The sequence below is a fragment of the Carcharodon carcharias genome, chromosome 9, assembly GCF_017639515.1.
Source record: "Carcharodon carcharias isolate sCarCar2 chromosome 9, sCarCar2.pri, whole genome shotgun sequence".
Lineage (NCBI taxonomy): Eukaryota > Metazoa > Chordata > Chondrichthyes > Lamniformes > Lamnidae > Carcharodon > Carcharodon carcharias.
Window position 1 is genome coordinate 172,677,621 of NC_054475.1, and position 21,623 is coordinate 172,699,243.

Sequence of the window (21,623 nt, forward strand, 5' to 3'; positions counted from 1 at the left end):
TGATGTTAGGCTAACTGGACTGTAATTCACTGTTTTTTTCCCTCCTTCCTTTTTTAAATAGTGAAGTTAATTTGCCACCTTCCAATCGGCCAGGACTGTTCCAGAATTTACAGAATTTTGGAAGATGACATCCAACGCATCCATTATTTCCATGGCCCCCTCCTTTAGTATAAAGGCAAAAAACTGCGGATGTTGGAAATCCAAAACAAAAACAAAAATAAAAATACCTGGAAAAATTCAGCAGGTCTGACAGCATCTGCAGAGAGGAATACAGTTAACGTTTCAAATCCGTTTGACTCTTCAACAGAACTAAGGAAAAATAGAAGAGAGGTGAAATATAAGCTGATTTAAGGCAGGGTGGGATAAGTAGACCTGGATAGAGGGCCAGTGATAGGTGGAGATTGCCAAAAGATGTCATAGACAAAAGGACAAAGAGGTGTTGACGGTGGTGATATTAGCTAAGAAATGTGCTAATAGGTGACATTAAGGGTAGAAAGCAGGACGAGCAAGATACAGATAGCCCTAGTGAGGGTGGGGTCGGATGGGGGGAAGGGATCGAAATAAGCTAAAAGGTAGAGATGGAAATACATTTAAAAATAATAGAAATAGGTGGGAAAAGAAAAATATATATAAATTATTGGAAAAAAGGGGGTTCGGAAAGAGAGTGGGGGTGGAGGAGAGAGTTCATGATCTAAAGTTGTTGAACTCAATATTCAGTCTGGAAGGCTGTAAAGTGCCTCGTTGGAAGATGAGGTGCTGTTCCTTCAGTTTGCGTTGAGCTTCACTGGAACAATGCAGCAGGCCAAGGACAGGCAAGTGGGCATGAGAGCAGGGCGGAGTGTTGAAATGGCAAGCGACAGGGAGGTCTGGGTCATGCTTGCGGACAGACCGAAAGTGTTCCGCAAAGCGTTCACCTAGTCTGCATTTGATCTCTCCAGTGTAGAGAAAACCGCATTGGGAGCAGCGAATAAAGTAGACTAAATTGAGGGAAGTGCAAGTGAAATGCTGCTTCACTTGAAAGGGGTGTTTGGGCCCTTGGACGGTGAGGAGAAGGGAAGTAAAGGGGCAGGTGTTGCACTTTCTGCGGTTGCGTGGGAAGGTGCCGTGGGAGGCGGTTGAGGAGTAGGGGGTGATGGAGGAGTGGACCAGGGTGTCCCGGAGGAAACGATCCCTGCGGAATGTTGCCGGGGGGTTGAAGGGAAGATGTGTTTGGTGGTGGCATCATGCTGGAGTTGGCAGAAATGGCGGAGGATGATCCTTTGAATGAGGAGGCTGGTGGGGTGATAAGCGAGGACAAGGGGGAGCCTATCATGTTTCTGGGAGGGAGAGGAAGGTGTGAGGGCGGATGCGCGGGAGATGGGCCTGACACAGTTGAGGGCCCTGTCAACCACCGTGGGTGGAAAACCTCGGTTAAGGAAGAAGGAAGACATGTCAGAGGAACTATTTTTCAAAATGGCATCATCAGAACAGATGCGAAGGAGGCGAAGGAATTGAGAGAATGGGATGGAGTCCTTACAGGAAGCGGGGTGTGAGGAGCTGTAGGCAAGGTAGCTATGGGAGTCGGTAGGCTTGTAATGAATATTCCACCTATCACTGCCCCTCCTTTAGTACCCTGGGATGTAGATTTCGGACCCTGGGGGTTTATTGGCTTTCAGCCTCATTAATTTCTCCGGCACTATTGTTTTGGTAACACTAATTTCCTTCAATTCCTCCTTCTCACTAGACCCTTGGTTCCCTAGCATTTCTAGGAAGTTATTTGTGCCTTCCTCTGTGAAGACAGAACTAAAGTAGTTGTTTAATTGCCTCTGCCATATCCTTGTTCTATAAGTATAGATTCTGTTATTATAAATTCTCCTGTTTTGGATTGTAAGGGACCTACATTTGCCTTCACTAATCTTTTTCTTTTTACATACTTTTAGAAGCTGTTACAGTCTGCTTTTATGTTCCTTGCAAGTTTACCCTCATACTCTATTTTTCCCCACTTAATCAATCTCTTGGTCCTCCTTTGCTGAATTCGAAACTGCTTCCAATCCTCAGGCTTGCTACTTTTTCTTGCAACTTTATATGATTCCTCTTCGGATCTAATACAATCCTTAATTTATTTTGTAGGCCATGGTTGGGCCGCTTTTCCTGTTGTGTTTTTGTGCCAGAAAGGAATATATAACTGTTGCAATGCATACATTCGTTCCTTAAATATTATCCATTGCCTATCCACCTTTTAATCTTTAAGCTTAAGCCTTTTAATCAAGTTCCCCAATCTATTTTAGCCAACTCATGCCTCAGATTCTTTAATCACCTTTAACACCTCCCCTTAATCTTTTACACTCAAGACAATACAAGCACGATCTTTGCAACTTTTCCTCAAAATTCAATTCTTTTTGCCTCGGCATTATTCTGATGAACCTGGGCTGCACCCCCTCCGATGCCAATATATCCTTCCTGAGGTGCGGTGTCCAGCACTAAACAAAGCAACTCTGAATGGGGTCTGCCCAGAGCTATGTTACAGAGATAACATAATTTGAACCCCATTATATTCCAGACCTCTTGAAATAAAGGCCAACATTCCATTAGCTTTTTAAATTATTTCATCCATTAGATTTGTGATTTTTGTCCTTGGACACCTAAAACTCTCTGCTCCTCCACAGTTCTGAGCTTCCCAGTATTTAGAAAATACTCATATTTCTCACATCCGAACTGATGAACTCACACTTTCTCATATTGAATTCCATCTGCCAAGTTTTGTCCACTCACTATCAATGATCTGTCAATGTCCCTTTGCAGCTTTTTGCTCCAATCCACATATTTACAATGTCAGCTAAATTAATGGCATCAGCAAATTGGATACAATGTTCTCCATTTCTTTATCCAGATCATTTATAAATATAGTGAAAAGCTAGAATCCCAGTACAGATCCCTGGGGAATCCCACTAGTCACATCCTGCCAACTGGAGTACACACCAATTATCCCTGCTCGCTGTCTCGTACCTACTGACCAAATACAAACCAAGTCAAAAGGCTCCCTCCAATTCCATGCAGGTTCAACCCAGTGTCTGGTCACACACTCCAAGAATGGAAGCAGTTTTAACCCCGTGGCCAGTCACACACTGAGCTGAAAATGTTTCATGCCGATGCAGTGAATGTAAATGTCACTAGTGTGAGAACAAGAGTGCATGCCACTCAAGTAACTTGTGGACCCGGCTGACTGTGGGATCTGCAATGAGTTCAAGCAGCTTTCTGCTGAGCATGGGATATATTGTGTAAATGGGCCTATGACAAGAATGTTTTCTCAGATGAGGGGCAGATGTAATGAGTAACTTTCACAGATGTCCCTCATTTCTCTGATGGTCTTGAAAATGTTAATGCCTTGTATTTATAGTAATAAAATGATGGGAAGAGTTTAGGAAGGCAATATAATTATGGAGCTCAAGGGGGCAATATAACCATGGGGCAGGATGATTAGAGAAGGTTGTGAAGAGTTTAGTGCATTTTCCTGGCGCCATGTTCTTATTCTGATGTCACTTGTATGTATCTTTCATGTATAGTTATTTAGTGGCAGTGTACAGCGAATGCAGCGGGCAAAAACTTGGCAGATGGAATATAATTTGGGAAAATGTGAGGTTACACATTTTGGCAGAATGAATAGAGGAGCTAAGTATTATTTACATGGAGGTAGACTGCAGAAAACTAAAGCACGGAGGGATTTGGGGGTCCTCGTGCATGAATCACAAAAACTAGCATACAAGTTCAGCAGGTAATAAGAAAGGCAAATGGAATTTTGGCCTTTATTTCAAAGAGAATGGTGTATAAAATAGGGTTAAAAACAAAAAAACTGCGGATGCTGGAAGTCCCAAACAAAAACAGAATTACCTGGAAAAGCTCAGCAGGTCTGGCAGCATCGGCAGAGAAGAAAAGAGCTGACGTTTTAAGTCCTCATGACCCTTCCACAGAACTGAGTTCTGCGGAAGGGTCATGAGGACTCGAAACGTCAACTCTTTTCTTCACCGCCGATGCTGCCAGACCTGCTGAGTTTTTCCAGGTAATTCTGTTTTTGTTTTGTATAAAATAGGGTAGTCTTGCTAAAACTATACAAGGCACTAGTTAGACCACATCTAGAATACCGTGAACAGTTTTGATCCCCTTATCTAAGGAAAGATATACTGGCATTGGAGGGTAGGTTCACTAGGTTGATCCCCGGTATGGGGAGATTATCTTATGAGGAGAAGTTGAGTAGGTTGGGCCTGTATGTGTCTATACTCTGATGCTTAAAGCAAGAAGTTAATTAGAAAAAGTAGTCGCAACAGCCAGCACATTCCTGCACTCAACATCAGGCTAAAACCTCAGTGAGTATTTGTACCACAAGGTTGTATTTGGGTAGTTTGTGTCTGTGCCTTTGGTGAAAATGCTCTGTCAGTGTTAGACACAAGAGGCAATGAAGTTGATCACAAAGCCATTCCAGGATAGCTAAATGTCATGATTGACTTTCCAGACGCCTTCCATCAATGGTGTTTAAGGGCAGCATTTTCCCCCCATCAGGGGGATGTGTGGGAGCAGGAGCGGGCGCGGGCAGGGTTCCCGATCGGCGCCCCCGGTTGGGGGTGTGCTGCCATTTTACGTGGGCAGGCCAATTAAAGCCCCGCCCAGCATGACGTCTGCCAGGAAGCTGTACTCCCTGTGTGGGCGGGGGGGGAGGGATTCCCTGAGCCGGAATGTGCTCTTTTGCACATGCTGCCTCAGGGAGATCAGCTCAGGTTTGAAAGGTTCAATAATGGGGGGAAAAAATTAATGACATGTGCACTCATGTGACACTGTAACATGAGTTGGCACATGTCCATAACTTTTATTTTAAAACATTCCAAAATTTTTAAATCCCTCATGAAACCTCGTCCCACCCGTGGATGAGGTTTCATGTTTTTTCAGAAGCCCACCAGGGCTCCTGGCCTGCCCACCAACCTTAAGGTTAGATGATCAGGTCCATTAATGATTTCAATTACTTTTTTAATAGCTTTAATAGGCCATTGACAGGTCGGCAGGCATCCCGACGTCACCCTGCGTCGGCAAGCGGGCCCCACCCCCCACTCGCCGACCGGAAGATGCAGCCCCAACAATTCCAAAGATAGAGGATTAAAGGCCACTAACCTGTCCATGATTAAACCATGAGGAATAAATACTCTCTCCAGATCGTTTGAGTAATGTTTAGGGATGCAAAACAGGTTGAGGTCATAGCCTTGTTCATCATCAGTGATCTGCAAAACACAATCATCACAAAATTATTCCACTATCCTGCCAAACACACATCTGGGATTCACCATAATCAAATCTACAGTACAAAGTTTAAATTCTTCTGAAGCCATTTGGCGTTAGAGATTAACACCTGCTGATCCTATGCATCAGCCCCAGGAGCTAAATAACCTCCTCCTATTCTAGTGTAGCAGTTTCCAAAGGCTGAATGGTCTCTTGTTATTCTTGTGTAACAGGCTGAAAGGACTGAATGGCCTCCTCCTTTTCCAGTCTAACAGGCTTGATGGGCTGAATGGCCTCCTCCTGTTGGTGTGAGCTTTGTCCTGGTGATTCCGCACTGATAGCAGTAGGAAACTCAAGGTTGAACTTCTGTCTCCTTGTAGATACAGAACACAGTGAAGAAGGGTGCAACATATAGCACAGGCTGAAAAAAACTAACTGCGAGAAATGTCAGGGCCTGATGTTAGTCAAGGTTAGAAGTTGACATAATGTTAAGGCACATGTCAGGCATGTGATGGAATACTCTCCACTTGCTTAGATGAGTGTGTCCTAACAACATTCGAGAGTAAAGCTGCCTTCAATGCAATGAGAGAAACTGCTCGCAGTAAACTAGGCAAATCTGTTAATGATTAAAACAAAAAATGGGAGGTGTTCAAAAACAAATTTAATGTGATACAGAACCTGTTTATACCCCTAAGAGACAATAATTCTGCTCGTTTAAGAAAAAGAAGTAAGAGACAACATAAAACTAAAAAAGTTTTCAGAAATGCAAAACTAAATCTCAGATGCAGGTGAATGGGAAAGATACAAAGAACAGCAAAAGGTGACAAAACAGATTGTAAGAGCTACCAAAGGGAGTATGAAAAGAAAGGGGTGAGGATATCAAAATCAACACAAAGAATATATTTTACACTAGAAGAAAGAGGTTGGTCAGGAACAATGTGGGTCCCTTGAAACCTGATAATCGTGATATTGTCAATAAAAATAAGGAAATAGCAGACATGCCGAATAATTGCTTTGGGGAGGCGATGGTGTAGTGATATTGTTGCTGGCCTAGTAATCCAGAGAGCCAGGGTAATGCTTTGGAGACTTGGGTTTGAATCCTGCCACAGCAGATGTGGAATTTGAATGCAAGAAAAATCTGTAATTAAAAGTCTAATGATGACCATGAAACCATTGTTGATTGTTATAAAAAACCCATCTGGTTCACTAATGTCCTTTAGGGAAGGAAATCTGCCATCCCTACCTGGTCTGGTTCCAGACCCACAGCAATGTGGTTGACTCTTAAATGGCCTAGTGTCAAGGAGATATTATAATGTAATTGGAAATTATTTTAACATAGAATTTGGTGGTGTCTATGTCTATGTATGTGTCTTAATTGGGTTAAAGACAGCTGGTCTAGAGGCTTTGATGTGTAGAAGAGATGTACGTTTGAGATGGTAATTAAATAAACATAGGGAAATAGAAGGTGAGGTGTAAAAGGTGCAATTTGCATTTTTAAATAGACATTCAAAAGAGCAGTTGAAATATTACACCTAACCAGGTGAAGCTCAGAAACAGTGTGTCTTTTTTTAAAGCTTGTTAATAAAGTGCGTATTATGAAAGGGTTTTATTGTTAGAAGATTTAAAGTTAAAAAAACCTAGAGATTACGAGGATTTGCATTCAAAAAGGAAGAGAGGGCTGTTGGAAAAAGGAAGAAGGATTCTAGGACCTAAAGCCTCCAGCCTGTAAGCCTCAAGTCTGTCTGCAAGGACCCAGAGCTGAAAGAAACTCATTTTGAATGCAATTGTCCAGGGTGTGCTCTGCCAGGGGTCTGTTTAAATCAGGGTGTTTTACTGTTGCCTTACTGGGGGTCTAACTGAGCGTCAGATTAATTAAGGGATTTTTGTAGTAATTTTGTAGATATATGTATGTGCTCACAATCCTTCTTGTATTAATAAATGTTTAATTTAGTTTTATAAAAAACCTTTTGAGACTCAGTCTTGTTACTATCGAATTCAAAGCCTGCATCCCGAAACATACAAATTCCAAAAATGGGTTATGACAGTTGTTTCAGTTTCCTTTTGGAATTTGAACAACTCAGCCTTTACCATTGGCTGTGTCATAATACCAGCAAGCCAAAAAGGAATCAAACCGGAGAGACCACCCAGCTTCGACCTAGGCACTGGAAACGACAACGGCAAAACCAGCCCTGTCAACCCTGCAAAGTTCTCTTTACTAACATCTGGGGGCCAGCGCCAAAATTGGGAGAGCTGTCTCACAGGCTAATTAAGCAGTAGCCTGACACAGTCACCCTCATGGAATCATATCTTATAGATAATGTCCCAGAAACCACCATCACCATTTCTGGGTATGTTGGAAGGAGTAACCACCCACACAGTCGTTGTGGAGACGAAATCCTGCCTTCACATTGAGGATACTCTCCATTATGTTGTGTCGCACTACCACCTTGCTAAAGGGGATATATTTCAAACAGATCTAGCAACTCAAGACTGAGCATCCATGAGACGCTGTGAACAACAGTAGAATTGTACTCGAACACAATCTGTAACCTCATGGCCCGGCATATCACCTACTCTACCATTACCATCAAGTCAGGGGGTCAACCCGGGTTCAATGAAGAATGCAGGAGGGCATTCCAGGAGCAGCACAAGGCTAAAAATGAGGTGTCAAACTGGTGAAGCTATAAAACAGGGCTACTTGCGTGCCAAACAGCATAAGCAGCAAGTGATAGACAGAGCTAAGTGATCCCACAACCAACGGATCAGATTTAAGCTGTTCAGTCCTGCCACATCCAGTCATGAATGGTGGTGGACAATTAAACAACTCACTGGAGAAGGAGGCTCCACAAATATCCCCATCCTCAATGATGGGGGAGCCCAAAGCAAAAGAGAAGGCTGCAGTACTTGCGACAATCTTCAGCCAGAAGTGCCGAGTGGATGATCCACATCGGTCTCCACTGGAGGTCCCCAGCATCACAGATGCCAGTCTTCAGCCAATTCGATTCACTCCACGTGATACCAAGAAATGGCTGAAGGCACTGGGTAGCGCAAAGGCTATGGGCTCTGACAATATTCTGGCAATAGTATTGAAGACTTGTGCTCCAGAACTTGCCGCACCCCTAGACAAGCTGTTCCAGTACAGCTACAACACTGGCATCTACCCGGCTATGTGGAAACTTGCCCAGGTATGTCCTGTATACAAAAAGCAGGACAAATCCAACCCGGCCAATCACCATCAATCTACTCTCGATCATCAGTAAAGTAATGGGAGGGATCATCAACAGTGCTATCAAGTGGCACTTGCTTAGCAATAACCTGCTCACCAATGCTCAGTTTGGGTTCCACCAGGGCCACTCAGCTCCTGACCTCGTTACAGCCTTGGTTCAAACATGGACAAAAGAGCTGAACTCCTGAGGTGAGGTGAGAGTGACTGCCCTTGACATCAAGGCCGCATTTGACCAAGTGTGACATTGAGGAGCCCTAGTAAAACTGGAATCGGTGGGAATCGGGGAAAACTCTTCGCTAGCTGGAGTCATACCTAGCACAAAGGAAGATGGTTGTCGTTGCTGGAAGTCAGTCATCTCAGTTCCAGGACATCACTGCAGGAGTTCCTCAAGGTAGTGTCCTAGGCCCAACCATCTTCAGCTGCTTCATCAACGACCTTCCTTCCATCATAAGGTCAGAAGTGGAGATTGTACAATGTTCAGTTACATTCGCGACTCCTCAGATACTGAAGCAGTCTATGACCAAATGCAGCAAGACCTGGACAATATCCAGGCTTGGGCTGACAAGTGGCAAGTAACATTCGCGCCACACAAGTGTCAGGCAATGACCATCTCCAACAAGAGAGAATCTAACCATTGCCCCTTGATGTTCAATGGCGTTCCCATCACTGTATCCCTCACCTATCAACATCCTGGGGTTGCCATTAACCAGAAACTGAACTGTACTAGCCATGTAAATCCTGTGGCTACAAAAGCAGGTCACAGGCTAGGAATCCTGCACCAAGTAACTCACCTCCTGACCCCCAAAACCTGTCCACTATCTACAAAGCACAAGTCAAGAGTGTGATGGAATACTCCCCACTTGCCTGGATGAGTGCAGCTCCCACAACACTCAAGAAGCTTGACACCATCCAAGACAAAGCAGCCCACTTGCATCCACATCCACAAACATTCACTCCCTCCACCACCAACACACAGTGACAGCAATGTGTACCATCTACAAGATGCACTGCAGGAACTCACCAAGATTCCTTAGACAAGATCTTCCAAACCCACGACCATTATCATCTAGAAGGACAAAGGCAGCAGAGAAATGGGAACATCACCACCTGGAAGTTCCCCTCCAAGTCACTCACCGTCCTGACTTGGAAATATATCGCGGTTCCTTCAGTGTCGCTGGATCAAAATCCTGGAACTCCCTCCCTAACAGCACTGTGGGCGTACCTACACCACATGGACTGCAGCGGTTCAAGAAGGTAGGTCACCACCACCTTCTCAAGGGCAACTAAGGGTGGACAATAAATTCTGGCCTAGCCAGCAAAGCCCACATCCCATGAATAAATAAAATAAAAATTATACTGCAGTGGAGGAAGGAGTCAGCATGCTAGACACATGCTAGAATCAGAAACAGGGACCCAAGAAAATTAATGTAAGCAAAATAACAGCAAAGCAGAAATTAATGGCACTAAAGGGGTCTAAAGAGACTTGGGGGTTCCGGGTACATAGATCATTAAAATGTCACAAACAGGTACAGAAAATAATCAAAAAAGTGAACATTATAGAGGTAAAGGTAAAATCACAGAATCACCCAGTGCAGAAGACGCCCTTCGGCCCATCGAGTCTGCACCGACACGTGAGAAACACCTGACCAACCTACCTAATCCCATTTACCATCACTTGGCCTTGAATGTTATGAGGTGCCAAGTGCTCATCCAGGTGCTTTTTAAAGGATGTGAGGCAACCCACCTCTACCACCCTCCCAGGCAGCTCATTCTAGACCGTCACCACCCTCTGGGCAAAAAAGTTTTTCCTCACATTCCCCCTAAACCTTCTGCCCCTCACCTTGAACTTATGTCCCTGTGAATGCAGGAAATTTGAAACAAAAACAAAAAAAATGCTGGAAAAACTCAGCAGGTCTGACAGCATCTGTGGAGAGAAAGACAGAGTTAAAGTTTTGAATCTGTATGACTACTTCAAAGCATTATCGAGGGCTTGATTACAAGGGTGTAGAATTTAGCAACACAAAGACCTAGTTAGACCAAACCTGGAGTGCTGAGAGCAGCTCTGGGTACTTTTTTTTATTCGTTCGTGGGATGTGGGCATCACTGGCTAGGCCAGCATTTATTGCCCATCTCTAATTGCCCTTGTTCAGACAGCATTTATTAAGAGTCAACCACATTGCTGTGAGTCTGGAATCACATGTAGGCCAGACCAGGTAAGGACGGCAGGTTTCCTTCCCTAAAAGACATTAGTGAACCAGATGGGTTTTTACAAAAATCGACAATGGTTCATGGTCATCATTAGACTTTTAATTCCAGATTTTTACTGAATTCAAATTCCACCATCAGCCGTGGTGGGATTCAAACCTGGGTGACAATAACACTACTCCATCACCTCCCTACGAGGGTGCACCTCTCAGAAAGGGTGTAACAGTTCAAGAAGGCAGCTCACCTCCACCTCCTCAAGGCCAATTAAGGATGAGTAACAAATGCAGGACCCATGAATGAATTAAAAAGCAAAGTCCAATGTGCACTGTGTCATCCATAACATAAAACCTACAGTGCAACACCCAAGCCCCAGCGCGAGCCCAGAGTGTGGTGCCAGAGCCCCGGCGCGAGCCCAGAGTGTGGTGCCAGAGCCCCAGCGCGAGCCCAGAGTGTGGTGCCAGAGCCCCAGTGCGAACCCAGTGTGTGGTGCCAGAACCCCAGCGCGAGCCCAGAATGTGGTGCCAGAGCCCCAGCGCGGGCCTAGAGTGTGTCGACAGAGCCCCAGCACGGGCCTAGAGTGCGCGTTCGAGCCCCAGCACACGCCCACAGCACAGTACCTGAGTCCTGGCGCAAGCCCAGAGTGCGATGCCCAAGCCCCAGCACAGACCCACAATGCGGCACCTGAGCCCTAGCGCAGGCCCAGAGTGCAGCGCATGGGCCCCAGCACGCGCCCACAGTGCTGGGGCCGAGCCCCAGTGCGAACCCAGAGTGTGCTGTGATTTAATGAGGTTAATGAATAAATTATAGAATGAATAAATAAACGTCAAAAGTTTGAAAAGAAATGTCCCATCAACAGGAATGAAGTGCCTGGTTATAATTTCAGAGATAAACAACAGCCAGAACACCTGGATATTGCCCTAATCTTTGAAGAATGTCATGGGATTTTTTTAATTTACAAAATATGCAAACAAGGAGCAGGAGTAGGCCATTCAGCCCCTCAAGCCTGTTCCGCCATTCAATAAGATCATTACTGATCTGATAGTAACCTGAAATCTGTATCCTACCTACTGCCAATAACCTATACGAACGTATTTACTCTGGGATGTAGGCATCCTCTTGGAATTTATTTCCTTGAAAAGGTGGAGAGTGCCTTCATTTTGATCCAGTTTGTTGCAATGAGGGGCTTGCGAGGCCACTTCTGGGGGGCAGTTGAGAGTCAACAACACTGCCATCTCAGGACAGTAAAGCTTTAGATGTGATTCATGCTGAGGTCTCTGGAGTGGGGCCTGACCCACATCCCAATGACTCAGGATTGCATAGAGTCCAGTGGGGTCCTCACTTGGGCCCATGATTGAACTAACCCACTGCTAAACTTCACATTCCTAATTAGTAAAAAAGAAACAAGGATATTTTCAGAGCAACACTGTCACAGCAGAGGAAGTGGGTGAGGAGTGTGTAAATGCAATGTGTCAGACATCAAGTCATCTACCGTCCAGCTCTCCCCAAAGACCGGTGGTCTCCCCACTGTTGCAAATTTCACAGAATGTCTCACTCTGTCACTCGAGTGGCCATTATTCGTGCTGTAAACTATTCCACTGCAGGATGCAGCTGAACCCAAGATTGTCCTGTGGCAGTGTGAATGTGTAGCTGCAACAATCTGGAATTTCCACATCCAGGAGCTGATGAAACTGGTTACAGTCAGTATACAATCCTGTTCTTAGTATGAGAGCCTTACAAACTGCTTCTGAAATGACTCATTCTCAGAAATTCACAACACAATCAAGGAAGTTCTTTTTGAATATCAGCAATGAACATAAAATGGCCCAGAGGCGAGAGGATCATTGGGCGGGTCAGTGGGCAAGGGGGCCTGGGGAGCAGGGCCACTGGAGGAGGTGGGGGGGGTGGGGGGGAGAGTATTTTTGGTCCTAAACTCATTCACCCCAAACTACCGCCTGAGCCACAGTGGTTGGCAGCTCTGGCTGGTCACTCTGTCCATTCTGGATGCTGAACAGTCCAAATTGACTCCAGATCCACTCCACAGACCGAGTCACTCTGGATCGATGGGGAAATGAGGAGAATCTGTTTCCAATGACGGGAGGTTCTGTAACCAGAGGATCAGAGAAATGGTGAAATGATGAGGGGAGGGGGGATGTGGTGAAATGAAGAGGGGGGGGGAGGGGGGGTGTGGTGAAATGACGAGGGGGGAGGGGGGATGTGGTGAAATGACGAGGTGGGGGGGAGATGTGGTGAAATGACGAGGGGGGGAGGGGGGGTGTGGTGAAATGACGAGGAGGGGAGGGGGGGTGGTGAAATGACGAGGAGGGGAGGGGGGTGTGGTGAAATCTCGAGGGGGGAGGGGGATGTGGTGAAATGACGAGGGGGGAGGGGGTGTGTGGTGAAATGACGAGGGGGGAGGGGGTGTGTGGTGAAATGACGAGGGGGGAGGGGGAGGGGGATGTGGTGAAATGACGAGGGGGGAGGGGGGGTGTGGTGAAATGACGAGGAGGGAGGGGGATGTGGTGAAATGACATGGGGGGGAGGGGGATGTGGTGAAATGACAGGGGGGAGGGGGTGTGTTGAAATGACGAGGGGGGGGAGGGGGTGTGGTGAAATGACCCGGGGGGGGGTGGGGGGGGTGGGGGGGAGATGTGGTGAAATGACGAGTTGGGGGAGGGGGGTGTGGTGAAATGACGAGGGGGGGGTAGGGGGGATGTGGTGAAATGACGAGGGGGGGGAGGGGAGATGTGGTGAAATGACGAGGGGGGGGAGGGGAGATGTGGTGAAATGACCGGGGGGGGGGGGGGGAGGGGGGATGTGGTGAAATGACCGGGGGGGGGGGGGAGGGGGGATGTGGTGAAATGACGAGGGGGGGGAGGGGGGATGTGGTGAAATGACCGGGGGGGGGGGGGAGGGGGGATGTGGTGAAATGACGAGGGGGGGGAGGGGGGATGTGGTGAAATGACCGGGGGGGGGTGTGATTCACACTGAGAACCAGAACCTTCGGAAGGGATTTAGATCAAACCTGAAGAGGGCGGAAATGCTCAGAGTTTATGGGGAAAGAGCGGGGCGAGGATGACACTGGGTCAAAGGGCCGGCACACATACGATGGGCCGAAAGCTCGCCTCCTGTCAGAGTCGGCGATTCGGACTCAGTGACCCCGCGGAACCGGCTCCGGATTGACTCCGGCTCCCCGCTCAACGGTCGCACATGTTGGCCGCATGGGCCAGAGTCCGGTCCGGTCCGGTCCGGCCCCCGGATCCCCGGATCCCCGGCCCCCGGCCCCCGGCCCCCGGCCCCCGATCCCCCGATCCCCGGCCCCCGGCCCCCGATCCCCCGATCCCCGGCCCCCGGCCCCCGATCCCCGGCCCCCGGCCCCCGGCCCCCGGATCACGGTCACTCACCACCACGCACTCAGACGCCGCCATCCCGGTTCCCGCACTCTGACCCCGGAGCCGGTTCCCAACTCCCGGGCTGCTCGACCAATCAGCGCTCCGCTTTCCACCAGCCAATAAAGCAACGGACTTTGGGCCAATCGGAGCAGCGGCTCCGCCCCTCGCCTCCCCAACCCGGACCCCAGACCCCCCGCCCAACCCGGATCCAGACCCCTGAACCCGGACCCAGACCACTCCCCAACCTGGATCCAGACCACAGACTCCCCAACCTGTACCCCAGACACCCCCCCACCAACCCGGACCCAAACCATCCCCCAACCCAGACCCAAAAACGGACCCCAGACCCAGATCCAGACCCCAGACCATCCAACCTGGACCCTGACCCCCCCACCCAACCCGGACCCTAGACCCCCCCCAAACCCAGTCCTCAGACCCACCTCCCCAACCCGAATCCCCCCCCCCTCAATGCTGGACTCCAGATCCGGACCCCAGACCCCCCGCCCAACATGGACCCCAGACCCTCCCTCCCAACCCGGACCCCAGACCAGAGACCCTCACCTCCCCCCAACCCGGACCCCAGACCCTCCCCCCCAACCTGGACCCCAGATCCTCCCCCCCCCAACCTGGACCCCAGACCTCTCGCCCAACCTCGATCCAGACCCCAGACCCTCCCCCCCAACCTGGACCCCAGATCCTCCCCCCCCCAACCTGGACCCCAGACCTCTCGCCCAACCTCGATCCAGACCCCAGACCCTCCCACCCCAACCCGGATCCAGACCCCAGACCCCTGAACCCGGACCCAGACCACTCCCCAACCTGGATCCAGACCACAGACTCCCCAACCTGTACCCCAGAACCCCCCCACCAACCCGGACCCAAACCATCCCCCAACCCAGACCCAAAAACGGACCCCAGACCCAGATCCAGACCCCAGACCATCCAACCTGGACCCTGACCCCCCCACCCAACCCGGACCCTAGACCCCCCCCAAACCCAGTCCTCAGATCCACCTCCCCAACCCGAATCCCCCCCTCAATGCTGGACTCCAGACCCGGACCCCAGACCCTCCTCCCCACCCCGAATCCCCCCCCCACCCTCAATGCTGCACCCCAGACATCAAAAATATATTTCAATAAGATCACCTCTCATTCTTCTAAAGTCCAATGAGTATAGGCCTAACCTGCTCAACCTGTCCTCATACCTCAACTCCTTTACCCCAGGAATCAGCCAAGTGAACCTTTATTGAACTGCTTCCAATGCAAGTATATACTTCATTAAGCAAGGAGTCCCCTAAATTTGTTGAGGACACAAAGATAAGTCAGAAAGTAAGTTGTGAAACGGACATAAGGAGGCTACAAAGGGATATAGGTAGGTTAAGTGAGTGGGAAAAAACCTGGCAAATGGAGTGTAATGTGGAAAATGTGAGGTTGTCCATTTTGGCAGGAAGAATAAAAAACATGCATATTATCTAAATGGTGAGAGATTGCAGAGCTCCGCAATGCAGAGGGATCTGGGTGTCTTAATGCATGAATCGCAAAAGGTTAGTATGCAGGTGCAGCAAGTAATTAGGAAAGGCAATAGAATGTAATTGTGAGGGAAATTGAATACAAGAGTGGGGAGGCTATGCTTCAGTTGTACAAGGCATTGATGAGACCACATTTGAAGTACTGTGTACAGTATTGGTCTCCTTATTTAAGGAAAGATGTAAATGTGTTGGAGGAAGCAGTTCAGGGATTAATACCAGGAATGTGTGGATTGTCTAATGAGGAAAGGTTGGACAGACTAGGCTTGTATCCGCTGGAGTTTAGAAGAGTAAGAGGCGACTTGATTGAAACATATGAAATCCTGAGGGGTCTTGACAGGGTGGATGTGGAAAAGATGTTTCCTCTTGTGGGAAAGTCTAGAATGAGGGATCACTGTTTAAAAATAGGGGTTGCCCATTTAATATAGAGATGAGGAAAAAAATTTCTCTCAGAGGGTCGTGAGACTAAAAGGTGGTTGAGGCAGAGTCTTTGAATATCTTTAAGGCAGAGGTAGATGGATTCTTGATAAGTGAGGGAGTGAAAGGTTATCGAGGGTAAGCAGGAATGAGAAGTTGAGGTTAAAATTACATCAGCCATGATCTTATTGAATGGCGGAGCAAGCTTGGGGGGCTAAGTGGCCACCTCCTGCTCCTAATTCGATGGTGTCAATCTTCTTCAGTGTTGTGGGAGCTGCACTCATCCAGGCAAGTGGGAAGTATTCCATCACACTCCTGACTTGTGCCTTGTAGATGGTGGACAGGCTTTGGCGAGTCAGGAAGTGAGTTACTCACCGCAGGATTCCTAGACTCTGACCTGCTCTTGTAGCCACAGTATTTAAATGCCTAACAAAAACAGAATTACCTGGAAAAACTCAGCAGGTCTGGCAGCATCGGCGGAGAAGAAAAGAGTTGACGTTTCGAGTCCTCATGACCAAGGGTCATGAGGACTCGAAACGTCAACTCTTTTCTTCTCCCCCATTTAAATGCCTAGTCCAGTTCAGTTTCTGGTCAATGGTAACCCCCAGGATGCTGCTAGTGGATGATTCAGTGATGGTAATTCTATTGAACATCAAGGGACAATGGTTATATTCTCTCTCGTTGGAGATGGTCATTGCCTGACACTTGTGTGGCGTGAATGTTACTTGCCACTTGTCAGCCCAAGCCTGGATATTGTTCAGGTCTTGCTACATTTGGACATGGACTGATTCAGTATCTAAGGGGTCATGAACGGTGCTGAACATTGTGCAATCATCAGCGACCAATCCCACTTCTTAGGGTGGAAGGAAGGTCAATTGATGAAGCAGCTGAAGATGGTTGGGCCAAGGACACTACCCTGAGGAACTCCTGCAAGGATGTCCTGGAGCTGAAATGACTGACCTCCAATCTGGGGAGGCGGTGATGTAGTGGTAGTGTTGCTGGACCAGTAATGCAGAGAGCCAGGGTAATGCTTTGGGGACCCGGGGTTGAATCCTCCCACGGCAGATGATGGAATTTGAATTCAATAAAAATCTGGAGTTATAAGTCTAATAATGACCATGAAACCATTGTTGATTGTCATAAAAACCCATCTGGTTTACTAAGGTCCTTTAGGAACGAAATGTGCTGTCCTTACCTAGTCTGGCCTACATGTAACTCCAGACCCACAATAATGTGGTTGACCCTTAAATGCCCTTTGAACAATGGCAATTAGGGATGGGCAATAAATGCTGTTGCTCTAGCCAGTGACATCCACATCCCATGAATGAGTAAAAAAGACCACAACCATCTTTCTTTGTGCTCAGTATGACTCCAACCAGCGGAGAGTTTCCGCCCTGATTCCCATTGACTCCAGTTTTGCTAGTGCTCCTTGATGTCACACTTGGTCAAATACAGCCTTGATGTCAAGGGCAGTCACTCTGACCTCACCTTGGGAGTTCTGCTTTTCTATTCAATCCAAATACTCTTCTCCTTAGTCAGCTGAGCTGGCACAGTGAAGTTGATGATAGTTTTTACATTTATGTGTATGCCTTTGTTGAGAGGAGGCCTCCAAGATATGGAAATGTTTTTCAGGATCTCACCTGATCTTAATTGGTAGTTGGTAGGGGGACAGTGTTGTGCTGTGGGTGCTGGGTGGAAAAGGACCTTAGTTTACCGGGTGTTTAGCAAAAAGGCCCATTTCTCATAGCTTTGGAGAAGGAGTTGACAATAACCTGGAGGTCAGTTCCTAAGTGAGCGCCCACACACGCATCATCTGAATACTGAAGTTCTATGACTGAAGTTGGAGTGATTTGGATTTTGGATTGAAGATGGTGTAGGTTGAACAGTTACCCATCTGTTCTGTAAATTCTCCGCGTCTGTGGGTAATTTGCTGGAGGTGAGGTGCAAGTATTGCAGTTGTTAGGGACAATGTATAATTTTTAAGTTGAATGTATAAATTTGTTAAGTAAAAAACAAAGGATTTCAGTTTCATGTAGGTTTTTTTATGAGCCTTGGTGCCTGGAAGTCAAGGTGGGCCTGTGGCTGAAAGGTCAATTTTTTGGGTTTGTTTATATGTTTTTATGCATTTTTAATGAGGCTTTACAACTTCTGAAATAAAAGAGATGGGTAAAAAAGAGGTTAGAAGTTTAATGAATTTAGAAGAAAATCACAAAGTAGATAAAACTGGACTGTTGCCTGGCGACAATGGTCAAGTGACCCAAAGACACAGAGAGACATAGGAGAGAATTCAGTGTGTGTCAGAGAGTGAAACCATGGATTTTTCAACTCTCTGAGAAGAGAAAAGTACAAGGCTAGTGGGACAGTAGTTAACTGAATAGTCAGTTATAGGACTCAGTAATGTGATCAGTTTAGCAGTGTTGCTGCTGGAACAGTGGGGCTGAATTCTCCGATTGGCAAGCGGAGGCGGGGCCCACTTGCCAACATGTAAAATGACATGGTGACATTGGGCAGGCATCCCGATGTCACTGCGCGTCATTTAGATTTCCAGTTCGGCGGACGTGCAACCGAGTCAGCTGCGCACCCACCGAACTGTCAAAGGTATATTAAACCTGTTCAAAACTAATTTAAGCAAATAAATAAGCACCCACCCCTACCTGCCCCCACACAACCCCCCTGACGGGGTGAAAAGTTTCCCAGTGAGTTTAAAATGCGGTTATATTTGGGTGTCTCGGGGAGAGATACAAGTTGGGTGCGAAGCATCAAGTGAATGCTCAAGAATTCACTGGAAGAAAATCATTTGTATGTGTGCCAGGCCCAAGCAAGAAGCTTTTGTGTCAAGCTAGTGTTAACTCTTCATTGGTTTATGTGTCTGCAAAAATATTGCTGAGTAAAGAAATATTGGGAAATTGAACCATCACCTTGTGTTTGCATTGAGATCTTTCCAACCTTTTCATCTGGTATAATATAGTTTATTTTTCTTGTTTGAATAAATCTTTATTCTTTGTGTTAAAAGTTCATCAGTGGACTGCTGTGAATTTGTTCAGTAACTTCCTTCCACAGTTTAAAAAAAACAAAAAAGTTAAGGTCTAACAAGCCAAGTTTCATTCTGGAATCTGACTTGCCCAGCATTAACATCAGATGGGATCGTGACACAGTGAGGAAGATGGAGAAGACAATGACACAGCCTTGTTTGACCCACTTGCTTATACTATGACTAAGGCTACAGGTTAACTGTGCAGTAGCAATCCCTGTGCTCCAGTATGCCTCGTAGAATTGGACAACCTAGGGCAGGCACCTCAAAGCACCAGCAAGAAAGGCAGTCCAACAGCAGCATCATCTCCCAAGCCAACTTGCACAGCATCAAGGCACTAATCACTTAAAACTAGCTCTGCTGGGTGGGACATGACATTTGTATGCCTGATGCCAGATTTTTGAAGCAGCTTTTCTACTAGGAACTTGGTAGTAGCAGGAGACTCCCAGGAAGACAGCAGGAATGCTTTAGGCATGTCCTTAAAGCATCCCTGTAGAGATCAAACATTCCCGTCGACTCATGGCAATCCCCGGCTTGTGACTGACCAAAATGGAGAAGGTTCGTTTGGGAAGGCACTGAGCACATCGAGGGGCTTCCTTGGGAACATGGAGAGGTGAAGTCGAGGAGTCGGAGAGAGCGCAGAAACCTCCAAACGATGCATCTACCTGACCCTTCAAGCACTAACTGCCCTGCATGTGACAAAGTTTGCAGATCATACATTGGACTTATCAGCCATCGGAGGGCCATTGAACCAGAGTGGAAGCAAATCACCCTCGATCGTGAAGGACTGGCTAAGAAAGGGATTGAGCTAAGATACAGATCCATAATGATCTAATTAAATGGTAGAACAAGCTCGAGCAGCTGACTGACCTTGCCTGTTCTTTATGCTTTGAGATGTCGGCACTCCTCTAATTCTGGCCTTTTGACTTTAACCCCTCGCTGCTTTAAGATCCTCCTTAAAATGTCTTGTGTTTCTCATCTGGCTCAGTCTTTTTGTTTTATTCATTCATGGGATGTGGGCGTCGCTGGCAAGGCCAGCATTTATTGACCATCCCTAGTTGCCCTTAAGAAGGTGGCAGTGAGCTGCCTTCTTGAACCGCTGCAGTTTCTTGTGGTGTAGGTACACCCACAGTGTTGTTTGGGAGGGAGTTCCAGGATTTCGACCCAGTGACAGTGAAGGAACGGTGCTATATTTCCAAGTCAGGATGGTGAGTGACTTAGGAACTTCCAGGTGGTGGTGTTCCCATCTATCTGCTGCCCTTGTCCTTCTAGATGGTAGTGGTTGTGGGTTTGGAAGGTGCTGTCTAAGAATCCTTGGTGAATTTCTGCAGCGCATCTAGTAGATGGTACACTGTGCGTTGGTGGTGGAGGGAGTGAATGTTTGTGGATGTGGTGTCAATCAAGTGGGCTACTTTGTCCTGGATGGTGTCCAGCTTCTTGAGTGTTGTGGGAGCTGCACTCATCCAGGCGAGTGGGGAGTATTCCATGACACTCCTGGCTTGTGCCTTGTGGATGGTGGACAGGCTTTGAGGGGGTCAGGAGACGAGTTACTCACTGCAGGATTCCTAGTTCTGACTTGCTCTTGTAGCCACAGTATTTAATGGCTGGTCCAATACAGTTTCTGGTCAATGGTAACCCCCAGGATGTTGATAGTGGGTGATTCAGTGATGGTAATGCCATTGAACACCAAGGGGCGATGGTTGAATTCTCTCTTGTTGGAGATGGTCAATGCCTGGCACTTGTGTGGTGCAATTGTTACTTGCTACTTGTCAGCCTAAGCCTGGATATTGTCCAGGTCTTCCTGCATTTGGGCATGGACTGCTTCAGTATCTGAGGAGTCGCGAATGGTACTGAACATTGTGCAATCATCAGCGAACATCCTCAATTCTGACCTTATGATGGAAGGAAGGTCATTGATGAAGTAGCTGGAGATGATTGAGCCGAGGACACTACCCAGAGGAGCTCTTGCAGTGATATCCTGGGACTGAGATGATTGACCTGCAACAACCACAACTATCTTCCTTTGTGCTAGGTATGACTCCTACCAGTGGAGATTTTCCCCGATTCCCATTGACTCCAATTTTTCTGCTTAATGCCACACTCGGTCAAATGCGGCTTTGATGTCAAGGCGCTCACTCTTACCTCAGCTTTGGAGTTCAGCTCTATTGTCCATATTTGAACTAAGGCTGTAATGAGGTCAGGAGCTGAGTGGCCCTGGCAGAACCCAAACTGGGTGTCAGTGAGCACGTTATTAGGAATATAGGAACAGGAGTAGGCCACTCAGCCCATCGAGCCTGCTCTGCCATTCAATATGATCATGGCTGATCGAACACTTCAATGCCTTTTACACACCACTATCCCCAGAACACTTTACGTTATTGTTAATCAGAAATCTATCGATCTCTACCTTGTATAATCAATGATTGAGCTTCCACAACCCTCTGGGGTAGAGAATTCCAAAGATTCACAACCCTCTGAGTAAAGAAATTTCTCCTCATCTCAGTCCTCAGTGGCTTCCCCTCATTTTGAAATTGTGTCCCCTGGTTCTAGACTCCCCGACCGGGGAAACTTCTTACCTGCATCTACTCT

General features: G+C 47.3%; 1 protein-coding gene across 1 annotated transcript in view; it reads right to left on the minus strand.

The window, feature by feature from the left end:
* The window catches only part of hprt1 (hypoxanthine phosphoribosyltransferase 1), a 36,883-nt gene extending 22,741 nt beyond the window's left edge, over positions 1 to 14,142 (minus strand). Inside the window, exons 1-2 of the mRNA XM_041195858.1 lie at positions 14,074 to 14,142; positions 5,137 to 5,243 (exon numbers count right to left, since the gene is read on the minus strand). Coding sequence (XP_041051792.1) covers positions 5,137 to 5,243; positions 14,074 to 14,097 — 131 coding nt within the window. The 5' untranslated portion in view covers positions 14,098 to 14,142. The remainder of the gene's footprint in view (positions 1 to 5,136; positions 5,244 to 14,073) is intronic.
* Between the last annotated feature and the right edge of the window lie 7,481 nt (positions 14,143 to 21,623).